The sequence below is a fragment of the Maniola jurtina genome, chromosome 5, assembly GCF_905333055.1.
Source record: "Maniola jurtina chromosome 5, ilManJurt1.1, whole genome shotgun sequence".
In the NCBI taxonomy this organism is placed as follows: Eukaryota; Metazoa; Arthropoda; class Insecta; order Lepidoptera; family Nymphalidae; genus Maniola; species Maniola jurtina.
In genome coordinates, this window is record NC_060033.1 from 12,105,886 (window position 1) to 12,125,318 (window position 19,433).

A 19,433-nucleotide genomic window follows, 5' to 3' on the forward strand; every position below is an offset into this window, starting at 1 on the left:
GCAGCAAAATATGTTCATGACCTACTTTCTCGTTTGCTCGCTAATTTTATTTGTAAAAAAAACCAAATTACTGACCTATCAAATACCTGTATGCGAGCAAATTAATGTTCCATTCACAAAGTTGTCCCAAACTATTATAGGCTACCTAACTTCTCTAGAGAGATGAAAGTTTCTCAAGTAACTACTACTTTAGTCACTTCAAAACATGAGTTGAAAAAGTTTTAGGTAGAAAAAGTTTAAGAAAATTCAAAAATTCATCATCATCATTGCCATCATCAACCGATAGATGTTCACCACTGGACGTAGGTCTTTTGTAGGGACTTAGCCTTGAAACCCCAAGTTCTATAATTTTTTGAAAATGCTTTGCTCGTTGCGACTTTAACTTCGTTACCCATTGAGCTAATTATGTCAATCACTCTGATTCTCTTACGGAGTGCCTCATCTCTAATTAAATACTAACTATGTCGAGAAACTCTAAACTATCTCCATCGCCCGCTAAATAACTCTGAGCTGTCTGATCAGACTAATAAATGGTTAGCGACTATAGTCTCGACATTCGAAAGTACGTGAAACTATTTTTCTCTTGTAAAGTATTTACCATCGCGACAGCGCTTTTACAACGGTACTTTCGCAAGTGTAAATCGGCTTTACCCCAAACTATAGTGAACTAAAACTCTGTTACAGTCCAATTTTTAAAATCTTCTTTCTTTTCTTTTTTTTTTTCTTTTTTTCTTTTTAGTCTTTCTTTTTTTTGTATTTTAAATTTTTAAATAATCTTTGGGAACGCATGGTACGCATAGTTCCACAAACCCCGTCATAATAATAATAATTTTTAAAACTTAAAAACCTTCTCTATTATAATAATGTTACCCATCTCTACTGTAATGACTGACAGTTGCAATATTTTGCAATAACAAAACGCTTAAAACCATAGATAATAAGGTGAAAGGATTTGTTACAAACAAAATGTTTACTGATTATTTTCTTTGCAAAAATATAGAAAATGAGTCACTTTTATAACGCTATCTGCATTTAATTAAATTAAACTATTTTTTTTCTTACATAGTCCATAAAAATATAGGCATTAAGGTAAAATTATTCGTAATTTAGAAAGTTTTGGAGGGACGCCTTTTAAAAATTGACCAATAGCCATACAGAATTTAGTTGATGTTGCTTTATTTAAAGAAACGTGATTGGTTCTTCGTTTTGTCGGTTTGACGCATGAAATTTTTGATAACATCTATAAAATTCTTCTTTTGCCTATGGTCCGCGTCTTCCTCAAGTTTGTGGGAAAATAGTCGTAATATTTTTTGGATCTTTTGATCCATTTTAATGGCTGCCCCATTGCGCGATTGAATGGTTGCTTTAATTTAAACATGAGTGATTATTCTTCTATGGCTACGCTTCAAAATAATAGCCAACCGGCGGGATTTGCGGCTGCTTTACAACGTGCTAGATTGGTGAGCGGAACTCTATAATCTGCATAATCGTTATACTTTGACATTTTAGCTTATTTACGCGTATAATAATCCTTCTTTTTTTTTCAATTTACCTCCGTTAATCTTATTTAAAATTGCCTGTTGAATGAGTTTCTCGTTACCCTAGTACTTTGACAGAGAATTGTTCAGGCTAACCTACTTTACTTTTTGCGTACGCGACATTGTGTGTAATCAGTATCACAAAGCACCGCCCTGTCGTCTTTTTGTCATAATGTCGATGTTAGTGTTTGCGTCGTTGCTTGTAGGTTGCCGCCAGAATTGAAGGTGTTGGTAGTAAGAGACCATTGGAAGAAGGACCTGAACCAAGTGCAAAGAAATTAGCCCCAATTGAAAACTCATATCCTCCTCAACCACAACAACAGCAACAGCAACAACAATCAATGAGGTAATTCCTTACTTACTAATATAAACATGAAAGTGGTATGTCAGTCTGTTCATTGGGTATATTATGAGTCGTTCCATTGTTGAGGAAGAGTTGTACCATCGAACCCCTCATAGTACCTACAAAGTTGAGTGGAGGCATACATACATCCTCATGGTTGTTCCCCGACTAGTTGGGTGGATTTAATCCATTCCGCAACAACCACACCTGTCTCTGTGTGTGCATGCAATACCACTCAACAGAAGTCTTTGCAGATTGTAGAAGTAGCAGTGAAGGAGAATTAATGGATACATCAATTCTGCCAAGAGTCGACAACTGAGAACATGTCTGTCAGTTTGTCTTCTAGCTTTTCAGTGCCTATCTCTTGAACTGATTTTGATGATATTTGCTGCTTGTGCCCTGCAAAATTTAAGAGTTTCCATGGATTTTTTAAAAAGCCTAAATTTGTTTTTGGACAAAGTTAAAAACGGACAAAGTTGGCACTATTTGGTACAGGAATGGCTTGCATCTCTGAAGTGGATATAAGCTACTTTTATACATGTAGACAAAATTACGGGCATCGTCTAGTATTAAATATTTCTACAACAACCTACATATTAGTGCACAAAAGGAATAACATAACATACTGAAAAGAGTCAAAACATTCATTAACTGTAACATGTGTAAAGGTTAACAAGTGTAAATTAAAAATTTATAACACCCCCGACGATCCAAAGTATCTGAGTTTTCCAAAACATCATTTTCAAATAAATAATTATGTATTTAGGCAACGTCCATCTTGACAGCTTGACATTTGTCTATTGACATAATATTATGAATCTAACGGTTATCTAACCTTCTTTTCTACAAGAAAACTAGAAAAGAGCTGATAACTCTTAAACGGCTGAACCAATTTTTTTAGATTATAGCTAAGAACACTCTCGATCAAGCCACCTTTCAAACAAAAAAAACTAAATTAAAATCGGTTCATTAGTTTAGGCGCTACGATGCCACAGACAGATACACAGATACACAGACACACAGATACACACGTCAAACTTATAACACCCCTCTTTTTGGGTCGGGGGTTAATAAAGACAATATTATGATTAAACTTTAGATAGAATTACTTATATCTGAACTACTATTTAGGAATATGGTCTCTGACAAAATAAAGAAAATGTGCTATATTCTTGTAAAAACAGCTGTTTATTTATGTAAACATGTTAACAAAGCACAGGATATTTAAAATGTGTATTCAATTTTATATTAAAGCATATTGTCAAATGTCATTAACTTGTAGTAGGTGGGATATTTTATGCAATACTAGTGCATATTGTATATACATTAAACACAATTATGTGCATTTCAAAAAACATCATACCAGTATGAAACTGTCCAGAAATTTATATAATGTTGTATTGGAAATTGTTGGCGTGTTTACCGAAACGAGACAATTGTCTTTTTATTTTAAACAATGAAGCAATTTCTAAGTATAAGAAAAAGATGTTCATGTCCACTGTTTCTGTACCAAGTGCCTCAGCAGCAGCGGCGGCGGCAGCGGCAGCGGCGGCGGCGCGTATCGCCAACTCGGCGCCCACGCCCCCCGCGGGCCCGCCCAACATGAACATGCCTGACCAGGCCATCAATGAATACATCAGAGTGCCCGACAAGATGGTTGGACTAAGTGAGTAAATTTTCTATAGTCTGTTCACCAACATGTTGTTTTTATTTTATTACTAGCTGGCACCCGCGACTTCGTCTGTGTAGATTTAGGTTATTCAAAATCCCGTAGGAACTCTTTGATTTTCCGGGATAAAAAGTAGCCTATTTGTTAATCCAAGGTATAATCTATCTCCATTTCGAATTTCAGCCAAATCTGTTCAGTAGTTTTTGTGTAATGAGAGCTATTTTTTACTGTGCTTCTAGGGTTCCAAATCATAATGGTAAAAATGGAACCCTTATGATGCTACTTTCTCCATCCGTCCGTTTGTCCATCACAATCAATTATTATTAATTGATTCTTTTTCTATTCTAAGAATAAAATAAGAACATTATTTTATGTTATGGTTATTGTAATAAATTACGAATATACATAATAAACACTAGTTAGGTAGCAAAGAGAATTTCAATGAAAAATATGAGTAGGTAGATGCCAAACGGCGCCTTTTGACTATTCGCGGGACGTGCCAAGTGCCGTATCTAAGCAAACAGACTTAACATCGTGCGAAAACCTGCATATCTGAGAGTTCTGATAATGTTCTCAAAGGTGTCTGAAGCCCTCCAATCCACATTTGGCCAGGGTGACGGACTCGGGCCTAAGTCCAAACCCTTCTCATTCTGAGATGAGATCCGTACATAATAGAGAGCTGGCGATGGGTTTATCATGATGATGATGGCACTTGAACTGTCGTAGTAATCGGCCGCGGCGGTGAGCAAATCACGCGTTTGCAAGCAGAGTCAGGGTGCAAGATTCAGATGGCTCCAGACTCAGGAGGCCAGCCAGATCGCCTCTGCACACTCACCGGCTCGAGGGAGGCTATCGCGAGGGCTAAGTATGATTTCGTGTTTATTATACATCGCTTTGTGTTTTGTTTAGCTTTTTAAATATCTAATGTCTTCATACAGTGATCGCAATACAAGTATACCCAATCTGAAGTTGCAACATGGTGGGTTGCGCAGTTCATAGCCTAAGGCCGTGATTACACCTGTAAGTTTTACTCACGTAATTAATTGACAAATAATTTACTAATGTAAATCTACTTATAAGTGACATTAGTATACATTAGGCCATAAGTTAATCACGTAAGCTACTTATGTGAGTAAAACTTACAGGCGTATCCGCGGCCTTAGGATTAGCACAAGCTCGGCTGAGATCTGTTTTCGTACAGTGCGTGGTCATACGTTTCGTATTCAGATGGATTTCTTGTTTTGTGTGCACTATACTAACTTACTTAATATGTACAATTCTTGCACGATTACAATAAGAAACTTGTCACTGTACGATGTGCAAGAAGAGTAGGACGCTTTTTTGTGCCCTTTTCGTGTTTAACTATTTCTTTTTCCTCCGTAAGGTTGAAATCTATAGAGCGCACTTTGACGTTGCTTAGACTTAGGTTTCAGTTAAAACGAGACAGGTATGCCAGCGGTATAACGTTGTCTCGTTTTAACAGTGTCTTAAGCCTGAGCAAAGTCAAAGTGCACTCTATATGTAGATCACAACCTTACGGTTAATAGACTAAAAACGGGCGCACTCGGGATGGTATAAAATTTAGGGGGTCCAGGTATTATGTTATTATGCATGTTCTAACAAAAAAGGGTAGAACATATTTTGATCCTTACTCCTGTCAGCTGTTAGTACATAAGGCCTCACAGAAACTTCACTAAAAAACTACTACATTCGAAAATGTCTAGACCGGATTGATTTAATCCTAATTTTTAAAAAAAATTGATTGTTTGCGACTACAATAGAGTCATGATGGACCATAAATCTTTTAGTGCATGTAAACGTCGGAGCTTGCGGAAGTGGCAAGCTGCGTGATTAGTACATGAACAAGGCAGCATTAGGTGTTAGTATAAAGACGATCGACTAATTGAGCGAAACACAGATAGAGCGATGCCCGGACTGTGTATATCCAAAGGGGATTTGACTAAAGTTAGTTTTGTCTACACGTTGGATATTTCGCGACCGTGTGCTGACTAGCACTTATACAGATTCCCGATTAACTGGATTGCCTGAATAGGTACTCTTGTCAGAATTAAACCTATTAAACTGTAAAGTGCGCATCGAGAGACGTAAATTATAGTATCAAGCGGAATAATACGTATTCGAAATTATCATGTTTTCTCAGAAAATATCGGTAACTTTTCACTCAAGATTAATCATTATTATTTAGTTCTCTACAGATAAGACTAGTCTATTATATTTTCGGAATCGTCTCTCAAATAATTTAATTTTAACACCCCACATTACCATTAACCAAGTTTTTAAACAAATTTTCTAAGAGCAAAACACACCGCAATTAAAATAAAAAATATAAAATCGATAATCCATTTAGCCAAAGTCACTTGTGGTGTCAAGGGCTGATGATATCACATTAGTTAATACCCCTCTGCTTATTGAGAAAGCAGAGTTGGCCAAAACAACTCTGATACAGACACACCTACATGCAGGTTAAAATAAATATACCTCTAAAACTCTCCTTTTAAGCTTTGCTGTATTCCGATAGCCAAAATAACTAACTCACTTTTGTCGCAAGTCGTGCCGCATATCGTATGATACCTACGTAATTTGTCTGTTGCCATTTTGCGTACCTTGAGTAAAATCCTCGTATAAAATGCATGCCACTGCTTTAGATACAGCGCCGGCCCAAGCCAAAGGCGGATGGAGCAAGACTCAGAAATGTCGCCATTCGGGTAATGACAAAGTTATTTAATAATAAAAACTTTTTAAACCCCCCTTTTGTATGATTTTGTGAAAAAACTAAGATTAGATTTGACGAAAAATTAATGTTTTCGAGGGGTGACAAGCAATTATTTTATATTTATATTCAGGAATACAGAGTATATTTTTAACGTCTGAGAACGCTATTATTCAAATAAGTAATTATTATATTTATTGATAACATATGAGTAAATGATTTTATTTCAATGTAGATGTACTGAAATTATAACTTTCGAATATTATATATTAAAATATTAGTGTAGTTACTTGCACAGGCGCCTTTGTAATAAGTCGTCTGGTACGGCGTCACAGTAGGGCTGGGCCGGCCCTGTGCATAAATATAGAGCCTTTGCACTCGACGACATTTTCATATACAGAGGCAATTAAAACGAATTGTTAACGCATTACAGTCGCCTGTTTTGCTTACGTCTACTCTCTACATCTAGTTAGTCGAGTTATTATAACACGCTTCGACACCCGCTAAAATGTCGTCGTGTGCAAAGGCACTTAGAAATAGTAATATAATAAAAGATTCGCCTTTCACCCCTCGATTTAATTGCCTCTGCGTTGAAAACTGATCCTTCCTAGTGAGAATGGGCTTTAGATTTTCACAATGCGATTATCCATAGTATGAATATGATTTTCTGGTATTATCCGTGTGGATTGGTATGCCATTTTCATTCATGTATGTTCATCTGTGGTCAGGGACTTAGTAAACCAGATCGTTAACCACCGCGGTCGTGAAAACGCGCCTCAGCATATGGACAACCCAATTGGGGGAGGCGGCGGTGGCGGCGGCGGCGGTGGTGGTGGTGGCGGTATGCCGCCGATGAACAGAGGCGGCGGTGGTGGCGGTGGCGGCGGCGGTAATATGACGGTAAGTGCGGCATACTAGAGGTATACTTTGTTTAGGGGCCCACAGTTCAAGAAATTGTAGGAGAAATGATTTGTGCAATATATTCGTCATGGAAAAGAAGTGTATTCTGAACGCACTCCATGCAAACGAAGTTCAATTCTTATTTGAATAATAAGCAGCCAAAGTCATTGAAATATTGTAGATACGCTCTATACACTAATGTGTCTGGTTTGATAGCTTTCCGTAAAAATAAGTACTTACTTGATTCAAAGTTACATGGTTTTGATCGATGTGCGCTTTCTTAATGAATAGTAATTCATTGTTCACAGGAAGAGATAACGTTGCCGGGCCCAAAAGTGGGCCTGATCATTGGCAAGAATGGTAAAACCATCAAGCAACTGCAAGAGCAGTCGGGAGCAAAGATGGTCGTCATCCAAGACGGCCCTAACACTGAATATGTGAGTGCGACCTTTTAATAAAATGTATTATTTTGGTTCTAATTTGTTAGTATTTATAGTTCACTTCTAAATTATTATTATTTTCCATTTCATCTGTATTTATTAATAATAATATAATCATCAAAATTTGTGTTAGGGATTTCGAATACTTCACAAATACAAAAACAAAAAAAAAATTTTAGGGATTCATAGATAGATAAATTATTTATTGCCACACAAAACATTACAGAAAAATAAGAAAATATAGAAAAATAAAGTGCATGAGGGCAGTCTTATCACTAAAAGTGATTTCTGTCAGACAGCCCTTTCATTATTATCCATCCATTCCTCTTTTTTATTATTTTCTATTGTCCATTTGTCTTTCAGAGGGATAGGTAGAGAGTTGAAATTTTCAGAGTGTGTATTTTTATTGCTGCTGTAACAACAAATAGTAAAAGACCAAGATGGCGGATTTCAAAATGACTGCCATGAATTTAAAAAAAAAATGTACTTTATGTTGTATCTTGTGCGATGGTACCGGAACTTTTCGTCTGCGAGTCTGACTCGCATTTAAACGGGTTTATTTAAGTTAATTTTGTCAATTTAGGAGAAGCCTCTTCGTATATCAGGCGACGCCTCCAAAGTGGAGCACGCCAAGCAACTGGTGTACGAACTGTTGGCCGACAAAGAGATGCAGCAGGGCGGAGGTGGTCAGAGACAATATGACGACGGCTACCAGCAGGACCAGGGCAACGGCCTCGCTACTAACTCCACTGAGGTGAGGGAACAAAATGTTAGTGAACAAATTTTTTATTGAACACAATGTATGGTCCACAGTTCAAACCATACAAATCTGCACAGTCATCACTGACCTACTTCCATTCTACATAAAACGCATTATTTTATTCACAGAGCTGTGATAGGCTTGTGGTTGAGATGTCTGCCTCCTATTCGAGAGGTTGGGGGTTCGATCCTGGACACGCATTTCTTACTTTTCGGAGTTATTATTAGTTTTGAGACATGTAGGACAGTAGTGATGTCCATGTCAAAAAGAAATTATTTCTTAGTAATTATATAGAGTGCCTTCTAAAATTCGTAAATCCACATTCGATGCTAGTTTTTAGTTATTTGCATTCTAAGTTTGTTTATACTTGATGTGACTTGCACAAGAGGAATAAATTAATTTTCTTTCTTTCTTTCTTTAAAAATCACGATCATGTCATCATCATCACTCATCATTATTAGCATAATGTAGCAGTAAACATTAAATAGCAATCAATAAATTTTATTCATTAAGTATTTTCTATTACTGTGCGATTCCGGCCTGTACAACATCGTATTGTTGATGCCAGTCAGTGGTTGAAGAAATCTTTAAGTACAAAGGCGGGTACAGACTGCTGTAACGTAACATGCAATGTAACACGCAATGAAAGAATTTTAGTATAGGGTCTTGGACTGTAGTAATAAAATGATGTGATGTTTTGTATAGCGGTAGTTTTATGGGGCTAGAATTAATTATTAAAGGGAATAATTAAAAAAATATATAGATATTTCGGAATTTTTAACAATTAATTATTTACAATGATTTGGAATGCCTTTCTTACTAAGAAAAACCAGCAAGAAATTTGGTGGTTGCTTTTTTAAATGATTCTGTTAGCAATATTATGCCATGTATATAAATTTGTGTAAAGGCAAGTCTAAGCTCGATTGCGACGTTTTGTTACTAAGAAGCTAAGAAGTTGTTATGATTTGACTCACTGACAGTGTTTAAAATTCATTTTTAAACCAGGTGCTGGTCCCAAAAGTTGCAGTGGGCATAGTGATTGGCAGGGGTGGTGACATGATCAAGAAAATTCAAGCAGAGACCGGCTGCAGAGTGCAGTTCCACCAGGAAAGAGATGACGGACCTGGGGATAAGAGGTAATAAACTCACCAACAGCAATCCATTAAAAATAATGTGTAGTTTCAACTGACGAGAACAGCTATGTAAATAACATGACTAAATTTTTTTTAATATGATATTTTTACGGTGCTTTTATGACCTATATTATGTCAGGCCCATTGATACAAACTAAACTAAAATCAAATTACTAAAGCTAACAATTTCAGAGAATACTAAGAAATTTATACACTTAAATCGCCGAAACGTTCAAAGGTTTATTAAAAACCAGCACCCGCCCCAGCTTCGCACGGGTAGCTCATTACAATTTTCGTAGGGATCTCAAATTTTTTTGAAAATAAAATATAACCTATGTTACTCAGGAATAATGTAGTTTTCTACTGGTGAAAGAATTTTCAAAATCGGTTCAGTAGTTCCAGAGATTACCCCTTACAAACAAACTTATAAACTTTACCTCTTTATATAATAGTGTAGTTGAAAATACAAATATTCTTAAAATTTTAAAATTTAGTTCACACATTAGTGTTTCTCTTATTGGGATTGCGAACACATGCCGTGCACATAGTAATGGTGAAAGTTGAAACTTCATCTACTTTACCACATAAGTAGACATATTGGTGTAAAATAGATTTTCTTTTTGCCTAGGTGTTATTTACAAGGCAAGCCTCATCAAGTGGATCAAGCTAGACAGATGATAGAAGATTTAATCGCCAGTGTCAATGTAAGTATACACATACTAAGAAAAGATCCCGACGAATTGAGAACCTCATCCTTTTTTGAAGTTGGTTAAAAACACAGACTACACTTATGATTCAATCTTCCATACTACCTTTTTATGTATCTACTTGAATTGGATAAAGATAGTACTTAAATTATTCATCACAAAAACTAATTTATACTTGAGCAGTTTAATGCTTGCTCTAATGTCTATGACGTCATATCTGTGAATTTCATACAAGCTCCCTTACTAAGCGAGCGTTTTGACGTTTGATAAAAAGTTGCTGATTTGGTTAGCAGTCATCATCCCTATTGAATCTTTTCCACTCAAATATTTTACTTAGTGGTTGGATCGGAATTCCGCGAGGTAAGAGGAGCTGTCTAAACAGAAACTGATGATGTTGTTATGTCCCACAGCTGGCGATCCGTTCGGGTCGAGGCCGCGGTCCACAACAGCGCAACGGCTCGGGTGGAGGGGACAGGGACTTCCAGCAATGGCCGGAACAAGGCCAAGAAGTGCGAGTCACCTTCACCGTCACCAATGTCAAGTGTGGACTCATCATTGGCAGAGGTTAGTAGTGTCTGAATGCCACTGTCCCATCACTTACTGATAAATCTATACTAATAAATAAAATTGGAGTGTCTGTCTGTAATTTCGAAATAACTACCTCATATTAAGCTCATATGGTTATTTGAACGATACCATAACTGAATCACACGTTTTTAAAATTTTTGTCTGTCTGTCTGTCTGTCTGTCTGTCTGTCTGTTTGAAAAGGCTAATCTTTGGAACGGCTGAACCGATTTTGACGGGACTTTCACAGGCAAGTAGAGGATTGACCAGGGCGTAAAATAGGCTACTTTTTTAACCGACTTTTAAAAAGGGAGTTGTGTTTTTCTACCTATGTACACCGAAATCTCCGAGATTTCTGAACCGATTTGCGTCATTTCTTTTTTAATCGATAGAGGAACTTTGCGACATTGTTTCATAAAAAATTTGGAGTCTAACTCCTCAATCCTGATGCTGCAGGGGATCTGACCAATCCACGCGGGCGAAGCTGCGGGCATCAGTCATTAAATATATGTTTTTCACTGTGTGATCAATATTTTACCCAACAAAGGTAGGCACAGTTTGAAGCATGCTTGTAGCTTTCGTTCTACCCAAACTTGCGTAGACACCGCACCAGTATCAATGTATGCCGTTACGCACATCCTTGTCACACATACAAGCATACGAAGTTGTCTTTACTCTTAAAAATAGGAATGTGTGAGTTTTGCCTATCTGGAGTTATTATATGTTCGATTTTATCATTAAACCCACCATACACTTCATATTTGTCATATAGCAACTATTTAATTACTAGCTGACGCCCGTGACTTCGTCCGCGTGGATTTAGGTTTTTCGAAATCCCGTGGGAACTCTTTGGTTTTCCGGGATAAAAAGTAGGCTATGTGCTAATCCAGGATGTTATCTATCTCCATTCTGAATTTCAGCCAAATCCGTCCAGTAGTTTTTGCGTGAAGGAGTAACGCAGTTTCGCCTTTATAATATTAGTGTGATATTTTTAATGCTGCAAAGGGGTCCTCAAATTCCACCAGATTTTGCGTGCTTCCTTTTACCTTCTCTTACCTCTATATGGCTTGCTAGGTGTTACAAAATTTTGATTTTAATAAATTATTGTATTTATTGTTAAGGGGGTGAAGTAATAAAGCAGATTAACGCTCAATCGGGCGCCCACTGTGAGCTAGACCGCCGGGCGCAGAACAACGACAGAAACAACCGCACGTTCTATATACGCGGCCATCCTGACGCCGTGGAACACTGCAAACGGATCATCATGGAGAAAGTTGGCATGGTAAGAACAATATAGTACAATCGGGGTAGACTCAAATAACCCATAGCAAGTTTTTGTACGATGGTACGGAACCCTTCTTGGGCGAGTCCGACTCGCACTTGACCGGTTTTTTTCCAGAATATCTAAGTTTTGGTTGTGGGTTGAAACTTATTCAAAAAATACCTCCACTTATGGGATTGGTCTTCGTACATCCCTATTATGACATGAATTTATTATGCGTAGCCGGTGAACTTCATCCCGGACAACGGTAACGGTGGCGGCGGCAGCGGCGGTGGTGGCGGCAATGGCAATGGCGGCGGCAACGGCGGCGGCGACTACTACGGCGCCGCGCCCGCCCCCGGACCCCCGGCCTGGGGCTACAACCCGCATTGGCATCATCAACAACAGCCTCAGCCGCAGGTATGGAGACAGTTGATACATGTCTCTCATGTATTACTCAGCCACTCTTGTGTTGCTAGGTTACACTCGCATATTGCTCAGTTACACTCATTTGTTGTTCAGTTATACTCGACTGTCACTCAATTACCTTTACATGGTGTTCACTATAATGTGTTGCTCAAACTCATGTGGTTATCAGTAACACCCGTTTATTAAGCAATCACCCTCATTTGTCTGCAATTTTCACTTGTGTATCACTGAGGGAAGTGTTTGTTGGTGCTCCTATTTTGTTCATATTTTTATATTTGTGTATTTGTTAGCTTCTTATATTTCTCATATTGTGTTGCATGATTCTAATAATAAATTCTGTTGTACAGCAACAAGTCCAGATAAACCCAGCTACAGGCCAGCCGGACTACTCGCAGCAGTGGATCGACTACTACCGCTCGCTGGGTCTCATGCGCGAGGCCGAGGCCGTGGAGCAACAAGCCAAGCAGCAGCAGCAACAAGGTACTGTAGCAGATACACCCCGAGACAGGCCAGCCAGCCAGCTATTTTAATGCGATTTTTTGCAATGTATAGAGCAAGATTTTATATAAACTGTAAGGTTACTTTTAAAAATTGATTTGAATTGTCAACAATAATATAAAATTATTAATTTATCTAATGCATGTAGTTTGATAAAATCAATATTTGGCTCATTCGATGTCATACAATCTGTTACTAGGAGGCCGACAAGATTGAACTTGCATAAATACGGGTGTTTTGAAGGTTTTAGTTCAGTCTCCTTCTGAGATTCGGAGCGATATCGCATATTTTCGGTATTTGGATTGTGAACTGAATAATTAGATGTTGTGATAGCAATCACGCTCTAATTAAATTACTTATTTTGGCATTAGTTTGTTTAGATTAAAACTCTCGGATAACCTTACACATTGAACTTGTGTTTTTTGTGTTGGTTTTGGAGAGGACATTCCAATAATTCGATAAAAATATTTAAATAATACCTGCTTTTCTGAGTGACGCCAATAATACATACATATACTGGTATCCACACAGACACTAGAACACTACTCGAACTTATAGAACTAGTTACTAGGGTGTATAATGGTAATTTTTGGTTTTAATTTTTCACATGTTCATCTATTTTGTGTTCAGGGGGAGGTGGTCCCAGCAGCGGTGGCAGCGGCGGCGCGCCGCCCGCGCCCGCGCAGTCCGCGTCGCCCGCGCCCGCAGCCGACTACAGCGCGCAGTGGGCCGAGTACTACCGCAGCATCGGCAAGGTCAAGGAGGCCGAGGCCATCGAGGCGCAGATCAAGCAAAAGGTGACCACGTATTCCGTATCTATAGAAATCCATTTGGATTCTATACAGAACAGATAAACGCCGGACTGCTGCTGCCGCGAAACCGGACGCTGGACATGGGGTCTCTTGTATGAACTGAAACACGCCACGGTCTTGCGCCGCCTGATGCCTGCGACTCGTTTGATGTCGTCTGTCCATCTAGCTGGGAGTCTTCCAATACTGCGCTTTCCGGTGCGAGATCTCCATTCTAGCACCTTGGTACCCCAATGTCCATTAGTTTATAATGCAGTGTGAGAAAGTAAAACTCGGTGCATAAACTATGCTCAATGGCTGTCACTTTGATGTTCACAACCACAGTGCAGTTCTAAATCATAATCTACGCACGCACGGTATGAAGTGTGGCCAAAGCTTTCTACAAAATCCAAAATCCTTGTACAGCAGCAACAGTCGCAGCAGCCGTCCAACGTGCCGCAACAGCCGACGCCGCAAGCGACGCCGCCGAACCCCACCCCGCCGTCGTCCACCGCCAACAGCGGGGTAGTGCCGCAGTACGGCCAGTACTACCCGCCCGTGTACCCCGGCTACCCCTACCCCTACCCCGGCGTGCCGCCCGCGCCTGAGCACGCGCCGCATCAACATCAATAAACGTAAGCCACTTGCTACTGATGCTCCTCACAGCGCACCGCTACCCGCCTAGATACCGCGTACACCCTACCCCTGCCCAGACGTGCATCACCATCAATAAACGTGAGTTGATACCCCTCACCTGCTGACTCAACGACCTAAATAGGATTTTGGTTATGCACCATTTCCTACCAATCCACTCATTTGAGAGTTGCGCACTTGGCCACCGAAGTTTTTGACTGCAGATCTGACTAACTTCCTTCAGAGGTGTTGGTAAGTAAAAACAGTTACTGGTCTGATGCTGGTATGAATGCACAAGGAATGACGCGGTGATAGAAGGTAATTCAAAGAATGTCATGAGTTTTGTTTGGAATAGAAAATAAGGACAAAATAAAGTATTGAAGTGTTTACAGTTATAAAAATTATCTTATGGTGCGAGCAAAATAAGTAGTCCAATCTACATACATACAACATAGCAGTTTGCGCATTAGGATTAAATACACAATCCCAGCTGAGATCTGTTTTTGTACAAAGCGCAGTCATACGCCTTGTGTTCACATTGGACTACTAAATACACAGCATGATAGACTAGTAGTGCTTTATTTGGTGCTTATATTTGGTTTTGTATTATATTTGATAATAAGCATAGAAAAAATTACATAAATCTAAGCCAATGTTGAAACTTCTAGCACATATACACACAACTTACAAAATAATTACACCTTTACAGTGGATATCAGTATTTTTTGTACTAACACCATTTTATCTTAAGAACTGGTTACGGAAATGATAGCTAGATACTCTTTATAATATTTTGTCATTGGTATATTATAGCTCTAAAATTTGATTACTTTTTGCAATTGTTATTTGTGATGCTTATTCTTCTATATTTTAGCGGCCGTAGCTATATTTTGTTGTAAATAATTACCAATCTTCAAGTGTATTGCCTTACAGGAATTTTGGTTATATCAAATGCATGATAATTCATAATATTTTCTTTCAGTTTGCACGATATAATTACTATAATAATTTATAACTATATAATAAAATGATTGTAGAGTAATATTGAATTTGAATAGTTAAATTAATGAAACATACATAAAATGTCAATATTTGTTGTGAAAGCGAATATGAAACTGTAAAGGTAAGAACAGACAGGTCCCAAGTACGCAACGCATGCACTGCAATGTTATCAGGTTGGTTGTGCACAGTTTTCCCGCGTATTGTAACGGACGTTTTGAACTTTTTCCGCAAGTCGACGTTGCTCAATGTCATTATTTTAACCTAAAAAAGTAGCATCCTCTATTTATTACTTTATTCTAATTTTTCCTTTTTTCAATATAAATGCGAAGTATATACTATGCTCTTGGTGAATAGTTAAAAAAGTTACTATCAAAGTTTTCAAGTTCACTGTAAGAAAGTCAGTTACACAAACTAGTGCGGGTTTCTAGAGGTAACATCACACTGTTACTTCACTTGATATTCAATTGATATTTTTTTTATTATTCTCTTTTCACTATAACAAGAGGCGGCTGCTTCCTCTGACGTTGTGTCAGAGACAATTTTTAATTATTTCAAAATTTAAAGATTTGTTTTGTGTAGTCTAAAGTGCAATTTTTTGAAAAGAACAAAACAGTGCAATTTTTCCCCATGTTAATTTTGGTATTCCATAATACTAGAGAGCATTGGGTACGTATTCATTGTTACTTGTTTTACCGTGCACAAATGCCATAACACGTTGCCATAGCGCGTTGCATACTCTGCGTACGTGGGATCAGTGTTTTTGCCTTTAGTGTTTTGTTTGTGCGTGTGTGTAGTGTTGCAGATGTATGTAGGCTGCCAGTGCCGGGGTGCCGCTCGACGCTAAACCACCGAACTGTTTTACCGTGATGTTGCCATGTCTGTTTGTTTGTGTGATTGCAGAGCCAGCCGGACCGACCGATACGGAACCGAGAAGATACCTCTCCATTGTAGATTTTAACTGTATTGTATAAGCGAAACGTTTCGACTGTACTCTATCCATGGAGAGACGTTAGTATAGGTCTCTCTCTTTTACGTAATCACATACAAACGACAGAGAGAAAAAACTCAGTGGGCGTTAACTATTTTGGTACAACAACCAATCACAAACGAAACTATGTTTTCGAATTGAATTTCGAGTGTTTTTGAAAACATGTTTGTGATTGGTTGGTTTTGCTTGGTAACTCAAATTGGTTAACGCCCACTGAGTTTTTTTGTCTCCGTCATTTATTTGTATGCGATTACGTAACAGAGAGCCCTGTAGTAACTTTTCTCCTTGGATAGTGTTTAACTCCATTTCGCTCACAATAAATAATCAGGACGCGTTTCAAAAGTTTAACGTAATTACGTTACGTCAGGGAAAAAGAAAGCCCGATGTCCACCAAAGCGGACATAGGCGGGAGATGTTCATGGAATAATAATTTTTTCACGTCATTCATTAATAATCTCTTGGTCTGCCGATTATATCTCCGCTTATGTGGATAAAGGGACGAACTCTGATCTTAAACCTGCGCAGTGGGTGATTTATCGATCTATTTGTTGGTATAAACTCCTGCCGCCGCACGAATGGTTGTCGTTCAACCTTTTGCTTCTCGTACAGTCTGTGCAGACACTCACACTATCATGTAGAGATCTTTTTCCTGACGCCATATGTAACAAGTTTTCAAACAACGTATGATTTTATTTCTTGTGGGTTCATTACTAATTAATATTGTCAAAGCTGTAGAGATTATTTCGATTATGGTACTGATTCTGAGCACAACTAAATTTTAGAGTATTCGCATCCTCTTCTTACTAATGTTTTAAATTAAACTTAGAACTGTCAAACTTCATGACTTTGCTGGCTGGACGAAGCTGGGTGCACTAAAATTTTGAGTCTTAAATGTAAAATTCATGTTCCTTCCTTTTTTAGCAATATTAAAAAGAAAAAGATGCAGATATTCTAAATCTAGTTTAGAAAGAGAACAGAATCGGCGCCATTATGTCTTAACCGCTTCCCAATGGTATATATTATATCTCACGGCCGTGTGGTACATTCTCGTTTGATTTTCTCGCACTGTGTTATTTCACTTGTCTCGTTTTGATGTAATTTTGCTTATTGTATAATTCTGTGCCCCGATATTGACCATTGACGTGCCAGTTTGTCCAGGTTTAAACTTTAGAATGCCACACTGCCTAAAACGATGTAACAGAGAGATCCGACGGGGCTATAGAGTGAGACAGAAAGCGCAAAATGAACGCATAACGAAAGAGACAGAGATACTTCGACCGCTGCGAGGAATCGAGGTAAATGCACTGTATCGAGTGACTAGCTTCTATTACACTTCCACGATGTTACTCCATTGGGTATATCTACTTGTATAACCTCAACCTTCGAATGTGGAGAACGTGTTTTCCGTAGCAAGGCGAGTATTCACAGTAACACATACAAATTTAATGTTCTATGAGTTTTTTTAGCAGCAAAATCTATAAGTCAATTATGTAGTATTTTCCCTCTAAAACCTAATGTCAAAATTAACCAGTTAAACACACTTTAAAATTGAATCACGTTTAAAACTTCATTAGTGTAGTTTTAAATATATAGTAAAACAATCAATTAAAATATATGATTGTTTTCTTAAGGATTTACATATTATTAAATAACATTAAGTACTTGTTGCAAATTCAACTTTTTAGGCTAGAAACTAAATACGAAAAATTTTGAAGCTAAAATTTAAATGTGCGTGAGTTAAGCTTTTTCCTTAAATATTAGATTTGTATGGATTTGTGACGTTAATGATATAATATTAGAAACTTAGTACTATAATATAGCGTAAGAATAAAAATATGGGTCTAGTATACGTTTGGACGTAAACGCTGTCGACGAATGTCTTATTTCGTTTACTGTATAAATATATAGAACATTTTTGCTAATGAATTTCGGTAAAAAATCCAACTGTAAAGTTTAACTTTTAGACGTTATTTGAAGGCATAGGGTTGATTTGTCCTAAACCGTGCACGGTTAGTAACACGGCCGAAGTTCGTTCGTGTTACGGCAAACACACGGTCTACCATAAATCATCCCGAAGAGCCCGGCAAATAACTTGGGCATTGATGCGATTGGCTGGCGTATGGTGGGTGCCGCAGATTGGTTGATCAGTCGGCGCGGGTGCACGCCATTGGTTGATAAGTTGGCTCTTGCTTCCTGGATTCGGCAATTTTCCCCCACTACGCCGCTTAATGTTAAAGCTATTCGCCAGGCACTATACGCCCAAACGTATACAACGCATCAAGCTCCACGTTCGACGTCATTGAATTGTGAATCATATCTAGTTGTAAGTTAGGTGTCACAGATTAGGAAGTCGTCGCGACCTCTCTTGACAGCTCATTAGATTACTAACAATCGACGAACATACTAGCTACATAACTTAGAATTATATATATGTATTAATAATAAAATCTAGCTTTGGTAATAATTAGACGTAAAGAGTATCGAACATAAAGGCAATGTGAGAGTACATTCCCTGAAAGCTGTTTATACAATAGAAGCGGTCATAAGAACCACCTTTCATAACGGGAAGTCCCGACTAATTGTACTATTATTAAGATATAAAGTGTATGTTGATTGACGTGTTTATTTTATTTATAATCATTTACTTCTCTCCACAGACCCCTGAGGTAAGTGTCCCTATAATAAAAAACTAGTATGACATAATAGGTACTATAACTGAAAATTTTTTGAATCTTTGCTACGTCTTTTTAATTTTAATTTGTGTATTTCTAGCTCTATTCTGGGCCCACATCATTTTTATTTGACTACTGTTTGATTGAAATATATTTACCTTTTATACTCGTGTCTGAATTTGATGGTTTCCATATTTGTCTATTGCAAAATGTTTTATTTTGTTACATATAGTATAATATGTGTTATAGGGTCTTTCATGAAGAGTGTCTTATTTTTATTAACTAGATTAAGGAGTGTTCTAGCTAAATATCTTTTGAAGTTCATGTATTGGGCGATAGTTTGTGAAGAGCAGTAAAGTATAAATACAGATTAATA

General features: G+C 37.9%; 1 protein-coding gene across 6 annotated transcripts; it reads left to right on the forward strand.

The window, feature by feature from the left end:
- The first annotated feature begins 1,218 nt into the window (after positions 1–1,218).
- LOC123865532 (far upstream element-binding protein 1) lies at positions 1,219–19,002 on the forward strand. 6 transcript variants are annotated; one of them, XM_045906612.1, is made up of 17 exons: positions 1,219–1,460; positions 1,745–1,884; positions 3,396–3,547; positions 4,277–4,415; positions 6,217–6,276; positions 7,010–7,181; positions 7,490–7,618; positions 8,205–8,390; positions 9,387–9,517; positions 10,143–10,218; positions 10,632–10,785; positions 11,908–12,068; positions 12,291–12,467; positions 12,824–12,956; positions 13,605–13,771; positions 14,192–14,397; positions 16,298–19,002. In XM_045906612.1, exons 1-16 carry the CDS (start codon positions 1,377–1,379, stop codon positions 14,393–14,395), a joined length of 2,265 nt encoding a protein of 754 aa, XP_045762568.1. In that variant the 5' UTR covers positions 1,219–1,376; the 3' UTR covers positions 14,396–14,397; positions 16,298–19,002. The 6 variants fall into 6 exon arrangements, with proteins under 6 accessions (XP_045762568.1, XP_045762567.1, XP_045762569.1 ...); XM_045906611.1 differs by having other exon boundaries at positions 1,227–1,460; positions 14,189–14,397; XM_045906613.1 differs by having other exon boundaries at positions 1,232–1,460; positions 8,205–8,375; positions 14,189–14,397.
- The last annotated feature ends 431 nt before the right edge of the window (positions 19,003–19,433 follow it).

What these genes read in the sequence shown, in the direction of transcription:
- LOC123865532 (XM_045906611.1), top strand. Translation starts at nt 1,377, where the DNA reads ATGAGTGATTATTCTTCTATGGCTACGCTTCAAAATAATAGCCAACCG. An exon ending in CAAGCAGCAGCAGCAACAAG is followed by an intron (nt 12,957 to 13,604) that starts GTACTGTAGCAG and finishes TTTTGTGTTCAG; the next exon opens with GGGGAGGTGGTCCCAGCAGC. An exon ending in AGGCGCAGATCAAGCAAAAG is followed by an intron (nt 13,772 to 14,188) that starts GTGACCACGTAT and finishes ATCCTTGTACAG; the next exon opens with CAGCAACAGTCGCAGCAGCC.